Genomic DNA, 20,962 nt, shown 5'->3' with positions numbered 1-20,962 from the left:
CTGGCGACCCGTGCTGTGCGGTTCCCTGTGCGGTGCGTCGCGGCCCCTGCGTTGCGTGTGTTTGTGTGCTTTGTTTGTGTTCATCTCACTACCTCTATGCTAAGTATATATCTATTCTAGTATATTATCCATAGTATGTTATTTTATCCGTGATATATATATTATAAGAGCTATCTACTATATAATAAGATAGAAAGAGTCCGAAGTGTGCCCATCGTTTTACGTTAATCTCCTCCGGAAAACCGTTCGCTCGTTGTGCTCGCCGCGATCGAGCGTTGGGCCCCTTTGGACGTCCCCCGAATATACTATTTCGCTACGTTAGAACGCGATTTTTCGTATGGTTAAATGACTTTTCAGGCAAATTTCCTGTAAGAACTGTTATGTGCTCCGAAGAATACTTCGGCATTCATCGGCCCGCGCAAACCCACACCAAATTTTACAGATCGCAAATAACCCGCATGCGCAATGCAGTCCAAGCAGTCGAGACAGTACGTTGTGAATCACTTGCTGATTGACGTGCTCTCATCGAAACCCGCCCACCAAATTTTATAGATGCGCCAAATCGCATAGGCGCACGATCCTTAATCACAGACATGTGAGTCACCTGCTATCTTCGCCAGACGTTGCACGGTTTGTTGCGCGCTGTGTGTAACATGGGATGTATGTTGTATGCGTGCGTTGCGTGCGTGCGTGTGTGTGGCGGTTATGTATGTATGTGTGCCTGGTGGCACGCCTGTTGGGTGAATGCTGTTGGGTTGCGCGCCGCGATATGTGTCGCTAAATGTGTATGCGTGACGCGCTGCTCAGTGTGATTGTGCGTGCGCATGCCTGCTATATGTGTGTTGAATGCGGAATGTCATGATGTGCGGCTGTGCGCGCATGTGCTGCCAAACATTTGACAACGGGAGGTGTTTTAACCGTGCCCACGCGGTCTTACCGCGCGCTCCGCAATGCCTCTCACATTTTTTAATGCTCGTTTCGATTGTTCTAGAGCACAACGAATACCATCACTTGCTAACATGCCATGAACATTTGAAATGTGTGTTAATAAATATTATGTTTTTGTCTCACGCTGGTTTTAATCGCTGCTCCTAGCATATAACTACGATGTGAGTTAAGGTTATTAATAATAAGGCATTTATTAGGTGGAGCCTTTCAGCTTAGCATAGCAATGCCACACTAAACGCACGTACGGCCACGCACGCCGGCCCACGGCGACGCGCACCACACGCACAAGTACCAAAGCCGATTGCGGCTGCGGGTGTCATTATAAAAACAGGCCAATCACTGCTCGCGCAAGCTGTGAGGGCAGAAACCCCACGATTGAGACGCGACTGCTGCAGTTGTTGCTGGTGTGTATGATGGTATGTATGTTGTGTGTGCTGTGTGTGTTGTGCTGTGTGTGTCGTGTGTGGTGTGCGCGCGGTGTGCGTGTGCGAACCTGTGCGTGCGCGTGCGTGTGCGTATATAATGTTTGGCTGCCCACAGCCGTCTTGTCATTTTGTATGATGTAAGATGTTAGTATAGATGCTGTGCGTGAGTGCGCGTTGATTAGATGCGTGCGTAGCCGTATGCTGCGACCCCTGTGAATGCGGTATCTCGAAGATGTGTGCGTGCGGGCGCGCGTAATCGTGTGTGATCTGTGATGTGTGCGCGCTGTAGATGTTGCAATATTTGACAACGGGAGGTACGGTAAACCGATGCCTCGCGCCGTCCACCTGATTTCAGAAGTATATATCTTTCCAAATCACTACTCAATAGCATTTTTTTTCAGAATTTCCTTATGTATTCATGTTCTACAGATAATATTTGCAAAAATATATCTAAAATAAGTCAACATTGTACTATGAATCGCCTCATTTCCTTTTTTTTAAAATTAAAACATGTTATTTACGGTAAAATTTCAGATTTTATATATATTAGACAACTTTTTTTAAACAAATATTGATATATGACTCGAGTCTAAATATCAGTATTTTTCGTTTACTGTAAATACATCCTCAACTAAAAGTGAGAGATAAATGGTTAAACCGCCATCCTCAAATCAGACCCCACTCAAACCCGTCTGGAGGACGGGTAATAACTAGTAAATATTTAATAACCTTATTTATTAGGTTTTTATGAGGTATTTATTAGCTCTTGAGATATCAGTCATGGTCACCAACTTTAACAAAGCGTTAAGAGAGCACGAAGAGTGTTTCAGATGCGCGGTCAAGGCAACAGCGCGCCGGTATATATGTAGGGTGAGTCGAAGGAGAGGAGTCACATCGTGTTCAACAGGCTCCTACGGTACACACACACACACACCCAACGCAGAACCAGCAAGGTAAGCCGATATGCCGTCGTTGTTGTCAGATACAGGTAACTGTGTTCAGTTGGCTACCGTTAGATATAGAGTTGTATGGTAAAATTGTATCGGCCCGTCTGGTCTCCCTACACCTAAGTGTGTGTAGATGTTGTCATAACTAGTCTATGTGCTCTTGGTTTCATGGATAATGTCTACTCTTTATATCCGTGGTACATGTTACAGTGGGCTATACCTCTAGTGGTAGATGGAGAGTAGCAAAACGACATAGCAGTATATATGCGCGTTTGTTTACGTTATACGTACAGTTTTGTTAGACGCGCCATATTACATATTATACATTATTATATGTTTGTTTCTAGTTGATATATATTGTAGTATAATTGCGTCTAGTTATTTACATGTAAAATATCCATACATTAAATAGATGCTTGTCAGCATACTAGCATACTAAATGAAATTACGTTTTCCGCCGAATTCCATGTTAGTGAACAACCGTATTCCAAAGAACAGCAATACGATTCAGTATGTAATGATAAATTATCGACGATGTTGACAATGCCCGACACATTGCATTGAGGGTTGTTCGCGGCGTCGCAACGTTGGCTTACGCGGTTTTGTTCCTTTGTGTAGAAAATCTTGTGAAAATCTCAGGAGAAAAATGAATAAGACTACAGCCGCTCTTCTCGTCATCGTCGTGCTAGCCGTGAGTATAATCTAACGCATAAATCCTCCCCTCTCTCTTCTCTCTCCCTCCCTCGCTTTTTCTCACTCCTTTCACTATCTCGTCCTCCTCTTTTTTTCGCTTTCTCGTCTTCTTTCTCTCTGTCTCTCTCTCGCCCTTGATGTTTGTTTCTCACTCTCGTCGTTTTTTTTCTCTTGCACGCTATTTTCCTTTCGTTTGATCCTCTCTCGATTCCTCTCTCTGTCTCTCTCGCTCTATCTTACTTTTGCTCTCTGTATATATATGTATATATATATTGTAGACACGTGATTCGCGCTACCTTTTTAAGAGATTCTGTAATAAACTAGAGACAAGTAAAGACAAGACAAGACAAGAAGTAGCGTTCAGTAGTGTTTTACTACACCATACAACATGAAATCTCAATGTACTACAGACTAGCAAGACCGTTCATTTACATAGCAACCGTATCACGCACTTACACCTTTCTCGATCAGTGTCTTCTAACCAGAGCCTCGAGAAGCGATGGCTTCCACCTTATATACGCCGCGCCCTTTTCCTACGTCACCTCTCGTTATAGCTCCCTTCTCCGCTTCTCCGGCCAACTCGACATACCAAATACGGGGAATGCGGTCCTATACCTTCTCCATTTCCCAAACCGAATGATATGGATATGTGTGTCTTCGTACTTGGCCGGATTCCATGATCCCATTCCTGCCCTGATGTCATAGGTCATCTGGTCAGCGTCTAGGTTGTCACAATGCGCAATGCCCGGGGAAACCTTAGCCCCGAGCTCGACCATTGCTTACTCTCGTACGTGCTCGACTGGCCCGCGTAGTGTCCACTCCCAGCATGTTGTGACAACCCTCTCGACACTGCGGCGCCAAGATTGCGTTTCCCCGTATCGCTGTCGCTTCCGCGTGGCATATGACATCTGCCCGCTTACATTCCTCCCTCCCCCTTCAGACGATGTACGCATCGTCACGCCACAGCCTCCTGGCTGTCGCCAATGGGGACTTAAATTTCGCCCGTGGAGACAATCGATTGGTGACGTAGCTAAAGACGCGCAGCTCCGCTATAATGGATGCAGGAAAATTCGACTGGCAGTCTCGAACGAATGCCGTTGCTACCTTCTCATCTAGGTGCCGCTAGAAACCGAGATATAACGCGGTACTTGCCAATACATATCGCGTGCAAGTCAAAATTCATATACAATATTGCGCAACATTCTAGAAGCACACAAGAAACCCCATTTCGTTACATTATGGGTTATTCCTTCCTACTGCTGCAGCGCTGCCCGAGGCCTCGTTAGTTTGCGCAAGCTTAGTGCCCTCGCAAAGCCCTTCGGCCAGTGATCGTACGGTCCGTGATCGTATCGTAAACAACATCTATTTATCTATTTAGCTTTTTTTTTTCTTTTTTTTTTTTTCTATTTATGTATATTTTTATTTGTTATCCCCGCGCTATTCTCCCGCTGTCGCTACTCCATACTACACTACACACATGACATCTACAATTCTAGCGGGGAATAACTATAACGTAAATGGGCTGGCGCGCCCTGTTGCTCTCGTCGTCGTCGTCGTCGTCCTCGTCGGCGGGGGGTGGTGGGCTGGCGCCCAGCCAGGCCCCAAAGCTCGATCCCGACCGAATCCTGCCGGCCTGGGCTGCCGCTGGCCGCTCTCCTGCTGGTACTGCGGCGGTTGGGCGGGAATCCTGGCGGGGATGTCCTCCGGTGCGCCCCATCCGTTCTCGTCGACGACGGCTGACAGCGGTTGATACCTCGGCATAGTGTCGGATCGTTGAACGTTGATCGGTGATCGTTGATGGATAGTTGAAAACTACATGACGGTGAGGGGAGAAAGGTCAGTAGCTGCAGCTTAGGTACGGATATCATGAAGGTAATGAAGTAACAGAGATTCGTTATTATTAATGCACTGCAGCGTTCCGTTGCTGGTGCTATTCGAATATCATTGCCATGCCATTATAGTTTTCTAACCCCGCTTCTCAATTAATCGGGACTGTAGTGCATATAACATTAGTATTTCGTCCCTGAATACCCATGCATCCATATATTTATTCTACGTATTAGAAGGTCCGCTACATACATACGGACTGCCTCGGTCTACTGCAACAACAATACATACAGATTAGCGAATGATAATTTAGTAATACATTCTTTAGTAATACATAGTTTAGTAAACATATTAGGCCACTTGTTACAGCCAAGTACCAATATCATCCGGCATTTTCTATAGTTTGAATTCTCGTTGACTCTTTCCTTCACGTACACTTACTGCGAGCTTCATACTTAGCTATCTTATTTCTAATTCTCCTTAGTATACCGTTACTTCCGAGATGTGCTAAATCTCGTAACGAACTATTAGACTTACTAGACCACAATGGATCTGGGCACGTCGGTATTCCCGAAGGATGGGTACAGTATCGGTAAGGGTGGGGTGGTAGCGCGCAAGGGCGGCCGCATAACTCCCGTTATGCGTACTGATGGGATTAGACGTGAGGTGTGGGGTGGCGGTGTGGCAGGTATGAACGTTAGGCTCGGTTGAGACGGCGTTACAACAGCGCGAGGTGGTGATGCCGGCCTCACCACAAACGGCTGCCGCAACTCCCTGATTTCAGCCGGACGCTCGCTCGCTCGTGATCCGTTGTGACGACAATGTTGGCAGGGGCTGCATCCGCAGCACCTGACACAAATGTATACTGCAAATATCACAAACGCTAGCGCAGCTAAACCTGCATAGGTTGAAGCATAGTGCATAGGCGCGTTGAATGCTGTAGCACTTGACGTAACATCTCTCCCATACAGTAGTGACTGATTCTTCCTAACAGAATCCTCTAACTTCTTGAATGCAACTTCAAAATCCGAACGGGTATACAAAGCTTTGGGCACCACCATATGTATGCGAGACATCCTGCTGGTTGCATTAGCTCCTGGATCTCTCACTGTTTCAAGTAATGGTTGCCATAACTGCGGAATATCAGGCCAACTATCTAGCTGGAACGACGGCGGTACAATCTCCTCCCTGGATTGATGAACATAATACGAGGGTAGTTGAAAATAATCGGTATAAGCTTTACAGCCTGACTCTAACGTTAGCAACTGCTGGTTAGTAATGAGGTGCTCTGTTACACGCGGGGCCTCTGTATCCTAGCCATAACAAGACGACGTGACATGAAACGGAAACGGCGTGGTTACTACCCAAATTCCATGCGACAAATAATGCGCTTGCGGCCGCGGTCTAGCCGAAAAGACTACCACCTTCTCACATTTAATATCAATTTCTGTAGTCAAGTTGCGGAAAAGCGTCATCCCACACGAATTAATCTGAGACGATGGGTAGACTGGTGTATTTAATGGGCAAAAATCGTGATCGTTATGCAAACACATAAGCGTCTCATGAATATCCGGTTGTATGTAATAATCATATTCAGGTGTAACCCCAAGGTATTTATGGGCCACGTTGTATCGTGCTGCAGTTGCTAGTGATGAATTCGCACTTGGTAAATAGACAAGAGGGGTCAGAATTTCATATATATCGAATAAGGATTCCCTTTGTCTTAGTGGTACCGACGCGAGGACATGGAACCCATGCAGCGAAGGAATAACCACTGCCTCTATTATCTCGTAATATTTTAAGAGTGACTCTGCTGGTGTATGTGGCAATTGAAGAGTTGAGGGTAAAAGCAATTGAATGTTCGTTAAAATTCCTAACAGGTTATGGGGTGGGATAAGATCTGTTGATAGTCTACCCCCCATTAGAGTATCGACCGCTCTTGTGATGGCATCTATGGTTGACTGTAACTGATCAAATGCAAGTGTGAGTCCATTTATGGCCAAATATATGTGAGTTAAATATTTAAATTCGGTCAAGGTATAACCCTCAAAATCTTCCAATTCCCTGGTTATATATTGCACCCGATCTGCGATAAAATTACTGTGATCAACCACTTGCTTCAACAGTTTAGTATTTAATTCAGTATTTATACGAGTTAAATTTATTATTGTGATGCTGTCATCCAAAATAGCCGAAAGATGGGATTGGGAAATCTGCATACCATTAATTTGTCCCTGAAGGTATTCGATGTCATCCTCCGTAGCGCTACCTATTAACCATTTTGCTAACTTTCCGACGCCAGCAAACAAAGACCGCTCTGATCGTGTTCGATGGAAGGAATGAAACCCATGCACACGTGCGCTCAATGCATCATATCTACAAAAAAACCACTGTAAATGAGTCTGGAGCATTTCATACAGATCATGCGCGAATGCTTGTTCGCCACTCCAAGCGTGATAAGTAGGCATCGCCTTATACGGGGAAACAGGCGTTTGCAAACGGTTAATCTCTACATGCATTCGGGTAAGGTAGAGGTTTAATGCGGAGGTGTTTACGGAAAACGCTATCAACCAGGTGTTTTGTGACACTGACAACTGGTCTTTCTTGACAAACAGTGCGCCGTTCGTCGGCTGCAGTGTAGAATTCACCCCCGCCGGTGTCAGTACATGCCAACACAGCGTGGTTAGCACGAGTCTGGAAGAAATATGATACCATTTTAAAGATACCCCTGGGAACGCAGTGCCGCTCGCTGGCGTTCACGGAGTCTGGCTAGTGGAATTTCGTCCTCCTTATCCCACTGCAAGGAAATTCGCCCGTCATTATTATCCTCAGCATCGTACGCATGCTGGGGTCTGTCATGTGGCGTCATTTTCTCCTCCTCCCGCTGTGGTGATACTACCGCCCCCTGTCGAGGTAAAGTATTGGTTAGTGGTTCACCCCATATTCCAGTAGGGTATGCGAACCTGAGACTGTCGACGTGTACATTACGCATATTACCCGTACGCGCATGTTTAATCCGGAACTGTACAGGAGATAATTTCTCATGTATTACATGATACGGTCGCCAATACGAAGCTAACTTCCGACTGGCTCCGGGTATGACTGTAGGATTATACCAATAAACCTCGTCACCTACCTCAAATTGTTGATTCTTCGCCTTCCGGTCGTACAGCTTCTTATTACGTTCTCGTACTCGCGCGGTGCGTTCATGTATGAGCGTACACGCTTGACGTGATGGGCGTGATGGGCGCCTCCCGATGATTGGCACGCAGTGCCACGCTTACACAGGCATTGCCCTCAGCCCCTCATCCCACAAAGTACATCTACTGCATTTTCGAGCGAATCGCTGATTTAACGTTCTGCCGCATCAATCTACTCGCGAACTGTCTTAATCGATAGCTAGTGGCTCGTTAACAAAAATCACCTCGCCTGCTATTTAGCACGCTGCGCCCTTGAATTTCCTCGTAAATCTGCATGCCCCGCCCATTATTCCTTATACGGCGTGGACGGCGGCACGGCGGCTCTGAGCCGAGGGCTTATCCGTTATCTGGCCATTTTGCAGACACATTGTCGCCAGCGCGTGTGGGTGACATAAGGTCAACGCGTTAACGCCTAGATTACAGCCCTGGTGCAGCAGCTGGTGGCAGGCTGGTGGTAGGTTACTGTTTCCTACGCTAGCGCCGCTCTCGGTCGCTAGAGGGGGTTACAACTGCAACTAATGGCAGCCCCATAGAATCCGGCGGTCAGTGAGTAATTGCTGCGATACGCTACAAAACACTGTACAAAACACACATGAAACACACAGAAAGACATTACAAACATAGAACCGATTACAAACACAACATTTAATATCCCCCCAAGGGCAAGCTCAACCCCTGCAAGCACACGCGGCTTGCGGCAACCGGTACCACCGCCACAGTATGTACAGTGTATCATGCCGGGTATCTGTTTGGTCCAAGGATAGAGAACATGGGTCCCAATAACACCAATGTCATTTACATCAATATAAATATAATATTATATCAATATAATTGGTTAGGGTTATGGTTAGGGTTAGGGTTAGGATTAGGATTAGGGTTAGGGTTAAGCACATTGGTTTTATTGGGACCCATGTTCTCTATCCTTGGGCCATATGTTTTGCTATTTTATAAAAACCACAAGATCATCCGCTGACCGCTGTGGATACGTGCCCCGGGCCTACAATGTGGCGCACGTATCCACTGCGGGCAGCGCTTCATACTCGAACATCTCCGCGGTCGCGTGCGCATATAACCCGCGGAACAGCACGTGTTGTTGGCGCCGCTCAGCGTCTCATGATCTAACAGCCAAGCTGTGCAACGCAAACTTGTATCATGTCTCACTGGATGCATGTTATCTAACGCGACTGATACTGGACGTGACGGGCGTGATCAGGGCGCAGCCCGATGATTGGCACGCAGTGCCACGCTTACACAGACATCGCCCCCATCCCCTCATCGCCAAAGTTTACATCTATACGCAGCGGCAGGGAATCGCTGATCTCACGTTCTGCCGCATCAATCTACTCGCGAATTGTCTTAATCGATAGCTAGTGGCTCGTTAACAAAAATCACCTGCTATTTAGCATGCTGCGCCCTTGAATTTCCTCGTAAATCTGTATTTTGGTGTGACCGTAAGCCCCGCCCATTATTCCTTATACGGCGTGGACAGCAGAAAGCAGCGGGCTGAGCCGAAGGCTTATCCGTTATCTGCCGATTTTCCAGACACATCGTCGCCACTCGCCAGCGCAGTTCTAACGCGTTGCAGGTGTGTGGTGTGTGTGCGCGTGTGTGTGTTACTGTAGATTGGCCGCCGTGCTTTGTGTATACTAGTCAGGGGGCAGATTTCAAAAAGAGTTAAAATAAGGATGAGCCTAAACTTTTTGGGTAGAGGCTGGAAACGGGTAAATATCATTTCTAGGATACTTGGGTAGTTTCACTGGGTATTTTTCCAGGCTGACTTTTGCGTATTGTGGCGGCCATCTTAAAATCCAAAATGACCGCCAGCGAAAATGGATTTTCTGAAATATCTGGACTCCCAGACGTCGTAGAGACATAATGGTAGTGGCTATACCCACATTTTCGATAGTGGAGAACCCAATTATCACACTTAGAGAAACATAGGATGGCGGCCATATTGGATTTCAAGATCGCTGCAAGTGAAATTTGTTTATTTTGAATAACTAGGCTCCAAGACTTCGTGGAGATATAATTTTGGTGTCTAAACCCACATTTCGGATAGTGGAGAACCCAGTTATGACACTTAGAAAAACATAGGATGGCGGCCATCTTGGATTTCAAGATCGCCGCCAGTGAAATTTGTTTATTTTGAATAACTAGACTCCAAGACGTCAACACGACCAGTAAATTCAGCCGAGTGATGAGCCTAAGGCTCTTTCACCTCCTAACCTTGTAGTGTCAGAACCCCCCCAGTGTAGTGTCAATGCCCCCGCACATGATTACGACACCATCTGGACAGCCATAACGAGGTGCCAAGACTTAGTTAGACATCTTGAGCAAAAATATACTATTATGGCTTTCGATGAACAACTGTACTGCAAGGCAAAATTGCTACAATGGGATTCCAAACACGAATCTCTCTTGAAGGATGCCGTAGTGATGCTCGGAGGATTTCACATACAAGTAAACTTTGCAAAAGTCATTGGTCAACATATGGCTGACTCGGGCCTAGAAGATATATGGATCGAGAGTGGTGTCTTCGAATCCAATACTGCAGCAAATATAATGAAAGGAAAGATGTGGAATCGCATATTCCGTGCACACAAACTGACATTTAAAGCATTGTGGATTACATTATATCCACAGCTTCTGGCGTGGGCTAAAGAATCAGAACTCGACATTGATGTTGATGAACTAATAGTTCTCTCGATGAAGGTTATCCATGACATGAACAATGACGATGACAACAAACCTGAATCCTTGAACATATTGGTGCCAAAGTGTGAAGAGCTCATTCGTCTTGTCAGGAAATACGATGATGCACATTCCGATGACCCAACTTTGGTGATGTGGAGGCAGTATATGAAACTCGTATGCATCCTACTTCGGTTTACACGAGCACTGAGATGTGGAGATTGGCATCTGTATCTATTGTCATTTGCGGAAATGCTACCGTGGCTCGCGATATATGATCATATTAACTACAGCAGATGGGGACCGGTGTTTCTCGTTGAGATGAAACAACTGAGTAAAACTGCACCAGAGGTATACAGAGGATTTCTTTAGGGTGACTTTGTGGTGAAAGAAACAAAGCATACATTCAATCAACTTCCCGATGACCAAGGTCTTGAACATTTCAACAAACTTGGGAAAGTTGCTGGAGGTCTTATTGGCATTACGCAAGATACCTCTGCCTTACATCGATGGAGAACGTATTACCTTCAACGAAAGGGCTAGACTAGCAGAGGATACATATTTCTTGTTCGGAATACATCAGGAAGACAATACAAGTGAACATAGTCACAAAGAGTGTAGCCCTTCACGACTAGTACGGGATAGGTCTGACATGAATAAAATAGCTGAACAGTTACAACGCTTTGCTGCATTCAGTCCACAGAGTGAACTCATCCAGATTGCCGCAGGAGATGTTGCTACAGATGACATTAAATCAGACATATGTGGTGCTAAGACGAAAGGGCTGGAACAACTGAAATCATTTGTAGAAACTCGTCTCATACCAGCAAAAGGCTTTCATGATACCATTACGAAAAACAAGTCAAAAACAATGACCTCGATATATAAATCTGAAACACAGAGAAATACACCGAAGGCAAACGTGAAATCGGACCGCAAACTTTCCCGTCGTCTGTTAACGACAAAGGAATCTGGACGAGAAGTAGATATGGAGAAAATGCTTCACCAGGAATTTTGTGCAGTTCCTCTATCACTTTGCACATCAGACGTCAAGTTGCGAAAAGCGGACAAATCGCAACTAATGAATATTCTGTCGAAAGATGCATCCCAGCCAGATTTGCCTATCAGTGACATCGTTAAAACATGTACCATTATTGATGGTATGGCAGTGGTACAATCCATCGGGAAACCGACAGCAGCAGTTACGTTTGGTGACATAGCAGATGTGTTTGTGAACTGTGTGAAGTCACACGGTAGAAATTCAGACAGGATAGATATTATATTTGATCGATACGAGGAGAATTCTATTAAAGAAGGTACACGAGAAACACGACGATCAGGGACAAAACAAATTAGGCGGTTGATTACATGTAAAGACACAAAACTCCCTCAGAACTGGAAGACATTTATAGCTCTCGCTGAAAACAAAGCCGATCTTGCTCGTTTCTTGTCAGAGGAATTGATCATCTCTAGTGAACTTGGCAGTAAAGAGATAATTGTAAGTGGAGGGTTTATGGAAATAACGAAAACCATATGTACCTCGGAACGTGATGTGTCAACACATTCAGCAAACCACGAGGAGGCTGACACGCGAATTGTTCTTCATGCGTGCGATGCTGCAGACCACGGATATGAGCGAACAATTGTAGTTTGCAAGGATACCGATGTGTTAGTGATGCTAACAGTGTTTTCGGCAAAGTTGTCGCAGGAGGTTTGTATGAAGGCAGGAACTTCAAAGTCTCCTCGGATGATAAGAGTCCATGACATTGCAATAAACAACAACACTCGAAAGGGATTGTTAGCTTTTTATGCGCTAACGGGAAGTGACACGACGAGTCAGTTTGCAGGAATTTCTAAAAACGCTGCATGGAAAGTATTCGGTGAAGATCCAGAGCGCATTCATGGGTTGGAACAGAATGTACCACTATCACCTAGATTGCTATCATCAGTGGAAGCATTTATATGTAAACTGTATGATCAAATGACAACATCGGTAGTCATACAGGAGATTCGCTTGTCGAAGTTCTTCCAATGCAAGACGAATATTGACTATTTGCCACCACCGAAAGACGCACTGATACTACATTGTCATCGAGCCCACTATCAGAGCCTCATTTGGAACCAGTGTGTAGATAGTACTCAGAGCATTCCTTTGGCATTTGATTGCGGTTGGTATATGCAGGATGGCATTCTGAAACCACTGCCAATACTATTGCAATAAAGACATGTGGCTGTAGTAAAGACGGACCTTGTTGCCGTACACGTAGCTGTACATGTACCAAAAACAATATGTGCTTGCAACCGGTGCGTGCAAATGCAACATGGCCTGCATGAACCCATACAACAATGTTCTTGGGGTGTGACTGTTTTAAAACTACATATTCTGACAATTCTGGTATGCTTATATATGTTTTTATGTTGGCTTAGACTGTTGTATAGTAATGGAGTAACATACCACCATGTTGAAATAAAAGATGGCCGCTATCCTATGCTTTTCTAAGTGTCATAACTGGGTTCTCCATTGTCCGAAATGTGGGTTTATACACCAAAATTATGTCTCTACGACGTCTCGGAGTCTAGTTATTCAAAATAAACAAATTTCACTGGCGGCGATCTTGAAATCCAATATGGCCGCCATTTTATGTTTTTTTAAGTGTCATCATTAAGTGTCTCCACTATCGAAAATGTGGGTATAGCCACCAACATTATGTCTCTACGACGTCTGGGAGTCCAGATATTTCAGAAAAATCCATTTTTGCTGGCGGTCATTTTGGATTTCAAGATGGCCGCCACAATACGCAAAATTCAGCCTGGAAACATACCCAGTGAAACTCCCCAAGTTTCCTAGAAATGATATTTACCCGTTTCCAGCCTCTACCGAAAAAGTTTAGGCTCATCCTTATTTTGGATATCTGCCCCCTGACTATACGTGGTTATGTGACCAGAGTTGTGTATGCATTCCGATAGGGGTCGCTCGCTATCGGCTCGCGGGTGTGTACAGTTAATAAAACGTGTTCCAGTCTTGTCATAACAAAGTACTGTTATAGACTATAAATATGAAGTAACAAAACTTACATGGTGTCAGAAGTCGGATCGGAAGGAAGGACGGACACGGAGAGTGTGTAACAAAACTTACATGGTGTCAGAAGTCGGATCGGAAGGAAGGACGGACACGGAGAGTGACATTTGATCATGAAGCGTGAGATGCTAACGTCGTAAATTGACGATTGATCATAGAGCCGGTGAGCTCACGTGTAATCGGAAAAAATCCAACATGGCGGAAGGGGGAATACGAAAGCCAGAACCCCTGAGTTTCGGAACAAATGCCGTGGAAAGTACCCGCGTGGGTGCGGCGTATATTAGTAGTAGGCTAGGGTTGCAGGTGTGTGGTGTGTATTTTGTATTAAATACATATATGACTGGGCCATATCCATCACCCAAACCGCCCTTGCCCCTAAAACTAAAAGACCTATTGCAAGCGTAACAGAATTAGTATGTACATGCAGTGTATCATGGGTATATGTTTTGCTATTTTATAAAACCACAAGATCATCCGCTGACCGCTGTGGATACGTGCGCCGGGCCTACAATGTTGCGCACGTATCCACTGCGGGCAGCGCTTCATACTTGAACATCTCCGCGGTCGCGTGCGCATATATCCCGCGGAACAGCGCGTGTTGTCGGCGCCGCTCAGCGCCTCATGATCAACAGCCAAACTGTGCAACGCAAACTTGTATCATGTCTCACTGGATCGTCTGCATACAGACGGTCACGTGGTAACAAGAGTGTATCTAAGGGTAGTACCGGGGATCTGCCATACATGCGATAGAAAGGACTGAATCCTTTTGTACTATGTTCTCCCGTTCTGTATGCGAAAAGAATGGGTCCTAACACCTGTTTCCATTCTGTGTGGTTCCTTGTTACTAAGCAAGCTATCATCGCATTCATCGTAAGATGAAACCTTTCGCATACCACGTTGGATGCTAGATGAAATGGCGCCGTTTTGACGTGATGTATTCGAAAAACTTCTGAAATACGCTTCATCAATGAGTTACAAAATTCCAACCCCCGATCCGTAAGAAAACGAAGTGGACAGCCATCCGTCGGGATGTATGAATTTAGAATTAAATTAGCAATAGTCGCCGATGACTTGTTAGTCGTGCAGTAGCATTCAGGGTACGCAGAGTAAAGATCGACAAACGTAACTATATACCTATACCCGTCTTCTGTCATCGGCAACGGCCCTACGACATCTATGCTGACTGTCTCATTGACCGCTGTCGGCATAGGGGCTTTGTGCAGTGGAGCGTTGACTCTCAGTAACTTCCTAGCATTACATGGCACACATTCCTTAACATATTTGTGAATTTGCTGATACATGCGCGGCCAAAAATATTTATTCGCAATTTTACGGTATGTTTTATCAAACCCAAGGTGTGCAGCATGCGGCGGCGAGTGACATGCATACATCACAGCCTCTACTAATGAGCACGGTATTACGACTTGTGAGGATCAGGGGGATCAGCGGTGGAGTTGGAAGTAAATGACATAAAATCTCCTCCTCCATATAATATGCCTCTATTAATTTAATTTGGCGTAATGCTACATGCGGTTGGGTCAAAACATTTATAATGGTTGCCAGTTGTACGTCCTGTTTTTGCAAGTTGCGAAATTCTGCTCTATTTGTAACACTGGAGGGCGCGCGCGATGGTGGGTTGGTATTAATAGGCTGCTGCAGGTCGTTGACCCCCTTTCTGGCTGGTACTGCGGCGACCGCAAAACACGCGTCCGCTGCACTCTCATACTCACTCTCACTCTCGTTGGCAGCCTCCCCCTGGACTGGGGTCGTCGCCAGCCTGCTCAGCGCGTCTGCTGGAATATTGTACGTACCTGGTCTGAATTCTATATGCAGGTCAAACCCAGACAGTATGACCGCCCATCTCTGCAAGCGAGCGTTAGTCAATGTTTTCGCCGTTAATAAAAAACGTAGGGGTTTATGATCAACATAAATGATTGTTCTGCGTCCGATTAAAAAATGTTTCCATGTTAATAAAGAAAAAATCACGGCATACACTTCCTTTTCCACAATGGCCCACCTGAGTTGTGCTCCAACTAACTGTTAACTAAGATACAGAATAACATGCTCACCTCCATCGTCCGCTATCTGCGTCAAAACAGCAGCGACTGTATAATTTGAAGCATCACAATACAAAGAAAAATCTCTGTCGGGTGAAGCTAATGCCAGCACCGGAGCAGTCGTAAGAGCTTTGTTTAATGCCTCGAACGCCTTCTGTTCCTCCGCCGTCCACTTAAATGTTACCGACTTACCCGTTAGCAGCGTGAGAGGGCGTGCTATCGCAGCATAACCTCTTGTAAATTTACGGTAGTAGCCACTTAGCCCTAGGAAACGCCTGACATCGGTAGCCGTCGTGGGAGGCTGCAAATCAAGCACGGCACGTATCTTACCTGGGTCGGGTCTAATTCCTCTAGAATTGATGATGTGCCCTAGAAATTGAATAGATTCACGCAGAAAACAACATTTAGTTAGTTTAAACTTCAAATTAGCAGATCGCAATCTCTCGAAAACCTGCAACAAATGTTTTACGTGTGAATCGAAATCTCAGCTATGCACAACAATATCATCAATATACACTATAACAAATTTACCCACTAATCCCTGCAGCACGGAATGCATGAGTCTCTGAAAAGCGGAAGGCCCGTTGCATAATCCGAAAGGGAGAGAAGAATCACACCATTGGCCCCCCGTCGTAACAAAACTAGCTTTATGTCTATCCCGTGGCGCGATGGGTAATTGGTGATATGCCGATCTTAAATCTAATGTCGAGAAGATACGCGCTCCATTTAACTCATGAAGAACGTCATTTATTTGGGGGAGCGGATGATTCTCTTTTATTGTAATTGCGTTCAACCTTCTAAAATCCACACATCCTCCACTCTCCATCTTTCTTAGGCACGATTAGAACACCCGCGGCCCATGGGGACTGCGACGGCTCTATAATTCCCGCCTCCAACAGTGCATCAACTTTCGTTTGTACGATCTGTGCATGCGCGGCTGATAGTCTGTAATGTTTTGATCGAATTGGCCTATTTATTTCCGTATTTATTTGAAATTCCATGACGGTCGTCCGTCCCAGGTCTCTATCCGATGCTGCAAAAATACGCGCATTGGATTCTAATAGCTGTAATATACACCGCTGCTGCTCAAAATCTACCACATGGCTTACTGCCTGCCGAAAATCCAATATGTTCGCCGATGCGCGCTGCTCGCCTGTCGTACTCACATCTGGCTTTATCGCGCCCGGCCGCTCAATTGTAAATAACCCCCTGTTCCCATTTGGCGGACGTTGGACTGACACGTTTGGCGTATCAGTATCCTTATGTATTAATCCTGTGTGAGTATTTTTACTTGCTATTAGATCATTAGATTTGTCGAGACTATTAGTTAGGATGCGAAAGGGAAAACGCGACTTCCCCCTTGTACATGCTCGCGCTCGATTATCCATGGGTGTAACGTGACACCGCGCCCCCTGACTCACACTCTTAGGCGCGATCAATCGACCACTCCCGCGCGCACGCCGTGGCAGCGTAACAGCCGCTGTCCGCGCAGCGCACAGTGTTTCTGTCCGACAAGGTGAGACTAATTTAAGCGTAGCCGATCCCAGCTGCAAGACATTCCTCCTAAAATCTACTATAGCTCTATTTGTACGCAAGAAATCCACCCCTAATACACACGGTCTGGGCAAATTGGCTCCCACATGGAAAACAACAGAATACGTACGGCCTCCTATTCCCACCGTTAATCTAATCGCCCCTAACACTGTTAGGAAATGCCCACTGGCTGATAAAAGCGTGGAAAACGGCGTCTTCACTACCGTTGTTCGTCGCGAGAGTGAGATTGCTCGCCACTGTTTCTCTCCTAATAAACTGAGATCGCACCCTGTATCAAGTAATGAGTCAAGACATCTACCCTCTATTTCTACAATACAGCAGGGCGCAGCATTAGCCGTTAGTGCGCGCGACGCTAATATATATGGGAATTCTGGGGGTTTTGGAAAAACATTCTCCCTACTTATGCTTGACCCCCTTTCAAGTTTCCCCGCTTTTGACTCCTACTCAGCGTACAATCTCGACCAATGTGTCCTTCCCGCCCACATTCATAGCAGCGCGGCGTGATTCGGGAGCGTGCAGGCGGTGGCGCGCGCGCTGAAGGTGGAATGTAGGACTGTAATGGGGTAGTGAACTGTGCGAATGGAGGCGCATAGCGAAATGGCTGTCTATTATAATCAAATGCACGCTGATCAGCCGACGATCCCGCAAACGATCTCTGCACAGCTGCCAACATCTGTGTCTGGGTTTTGACTAGCTCCCCCAACTTCGCAAGCTGGCGGCAAATTTCGTCATTCCCCAAGGCAGTAGATACTGGAGCCGTACGAGAAACCGGCACGCGACCGAGTTCGGCGTAATCAGCAGTTTGACCATTTTTGTCGCTTGCATTTAATGCAAGCGTTTGGCACGCACGCGCGCGTTGGCGAGCTGCTAATTCAGCTTCTACTGTCGCTTGCCGCACACAAATTTCCACAGCGGCTTCCAATGTTGCCGGATGTGCTTTTATTACTGATCTTTGTTGCGCGACACTTTGAAGGCCATCTAGATATATATCCGTGAGACGTGTTTGAAACGACGCCTCATTTCTGTGACTATCCGGATACGCGGCTTCTGATAATTCAATTAGACGCTGTGCATACGCACGCGGGCTTTCCAAACGGCTTTGCTTGAAAGTTTTTAACATTGCCTGCGCGCGCGAAATTTCTGCCGGGTTTCTATACTGACGCTGCAAAATACTAAACAGTTGTGACCAAGTGATGCCTATGTTTGCAAGCAATTGTCGACGCGCAAATTGCGCCGCCCCCTCTGTTAACGTCGATACTGCTATCGATAAAAATTGCTTATCAGTTACGTCGAGTTGTAAGGCATCCCGCCACTGCGCAAACGTGACCTGTAGGGGACCAGGTAACCCACTAAATTTAGGTATACTCGCTCGTACCTCCGCGGCGCGCAACGTTTTATCAACATTGCTACCTATACTGTCTAAGGATGGTTTCAACGCTTCCCCAAATACATTTGCAAGCTGCGTATTATCATATGCCATCTGCGGCGGTTCTACGAGCGGCGGCACATAGGTGGGATTCATATCGTAATTATTAGGATCTAATTGGGGCATATCAACAAACTGAGCGGCGGAAGGTATCGAGAGTGGATCTTCGGGTGTAGCAACTAATGGATACAGACTATGGGACTATTATACTCCCCTTAATTACTCCGTAAAATTAACTATGCTCGTACGTGTACGTAAAGCACTTCTCGCAAGAAATTTTGTTACCACACCGTTTAAGCCGGAAATATTAGTACTTACCGATTCGCCGTGGAAAACATGCCGATGCGTTTTGCAATGATACGGTTCGTTTTCTTCTCGATCGTTTGTTTCCCTTGCGTTGTGCGCAATGGAATACCCAATTCGGACTGGTCGGCACCACAAATGTAGACACGTGATTCGCGCTACCTTTTTAAGAGGTTCTGTAATAAACTAGAGACAAGTAAAGACAAGACAAGACAAGAAGTAGCGTTCAGTAGTGTTTTACTACATCATACAACATGAAATCTCAATGTACTACAGACTAGCATGACCGTTCATTTACATAGCAACCGTATCACGCACTTACACCTTTCTCGATCAGTGTCTTCTAACCAGAGCCTCGAGAAGCGATGGCTTCCACCTTATATACGCCGCGCCCTTTTCCTACGTTACCTCTCGTTATAGCTCCCTTCTCCGCTTCTCCGGCCAACTGGACATACCAAATACGGGGAATGCGGTCCTATACCTTCTCCGAATGATATGGATATGTGTGTCTTCGCACTTGGCCGGATTCCATGATCCCATTCCTGCCCTGATGTCATAGGTCATCTGGTCAGCGTCTAGGTTGTCACAATGCGCAATGCCCGGGGAAACCTTAGCCCCGAGCTCGACCATTGCTTACTCTCGTACGTGCTCGACTAGCCCGCGTAGTGTCTACTCCCAGCATGTTGTGACAACCCTCTCGACACTGCGGCGCCAAGATTGCGTTTCCCCGTATCGCTGTCGCTTCCGCGTGGCATATGACATCTGCCCGCTTACAATATATATATATAACAAATTTCGGTCTGCCGCAGCGTCACATCCCCGCGTTCTACCCCCTGCAGTCTGCCCAGCGTCCTTGGGTGATGTGGGCGTCGATGTAGGCTGAATCCTCGCATGCTGTGGCAATGCACACGTGCTTGACACGAGCTGGTACGGTTTCGTACTCATGAGAGAGAGAGAAAGAGAGAGAGAGAGAGCGAGAAAGAGAGAGAGAGAGAGACTCTAACCGTCTCTGAGAGTCTACAAGGCAAACGTGCCCGTAGTACAGGATAGCATGAGCACCTAACGTGTCGTCACTGGGTTTTGCTTGTTGGCACCGCCATCAGCTCTACCCACACCTCACGTTTTCGCGCACGGGTAACTCAAGTTGCATATCGTTCCTGGGTTTCGTTTGTTGGCATCGCCGTCAGCTTGCCCATACCTTACGTAGGTCGGAGGAGGGAACGGTGGCTAGTACACCACCCCGTAGCCTGGCACAAAGCTAGACTTAAGCCAATGGCTACCCGCGCAAAGCAGGTGAGAGGTCGAGGAGCGCGGAGAGCAGCTTCGTTGCCCCGTCGTCCGGCGTCACCTGTGGCGGAACGTAGTGCCATGCCCCGTCGTCCGGACCCCTTACTACGCTTTCACCGCAATACGTCGTTAGTGCAGTGTAATCCGTATTTTTCCTTGCACGAAGTTAAAAAGCGTAAAGCACTAGCTACAGGAACTCATCCCGTATGCATGGAATTTGGGCACGTATGTACTGTGTACATTTTATTGTCCATTTCGCACTGCGCGGGACCCGTTTGCATGGAATTTGGGCACGTATGTACTGTGTACATTTTATTGTCCATTTCGCACTGCGCGGGACCCGTTTGCATGGAATTTGGGCACGTATGTACTGTGTACAAGTGATTTCTCATTTCGCATGCGCGGGACCCGTTTGCATGGAATTTGGGCACGTATGTACTGTGTACAAGTTATTGTCCATTTCGCACTGCGCGGGACCCGTTTGCATGGAATTTGGGCACGTATGTACTGTGTACAAGTTATTGT

General features: G+C 46.3%; 1 protein-coding gene across 1 annotated transcript in view; it reads left to right on the top strand.

Annotated features, from left to right (window-relative positions):
- The first annotated feature begins 2,088 nt into the window (after positions 1–2,088).
- Positions 2,089–20,962, top strand: part of LOC106818232 — a 28,900-nt gene continuing 10,026 nt past the window's right edge. The window contains exons 1-2 of the mRNA XM_014822957.1: positions 2,089–2,326; positions 2,939–3,011. Coding sequence (XP_014678443.1) covers positions 2,121–2,326; positions 2,939–3,011 — 279 coding nt within the window. The 5' untranslated portion in view covers positions 2,089–2,120. The remainder of the gene's footprint in view (positions 2,327–2,938; positions 3,012–20,962) is intronic.

The sequence above is a fragment of the Priapulus caudatus genome, unplaced genomic scaffold (assembly GCF_000485595.1).
Source record: "Priapulus caudatus unplaced genomic scaffold, Priapulus_caudatus-5.0.1 Scaffold2103, whole genome shotgun sequence".
NCBI lineage: Eukaryota > Metazoa > Priapulida > Priapulimorpha > Priapulimorphida > Priapulidae > Priapulus > Priapulus caudatus.
Note: the sequence above shows the minus strand (reverse complement) of the source record. Positions and strands in the feature narration are given on the sequence as shown.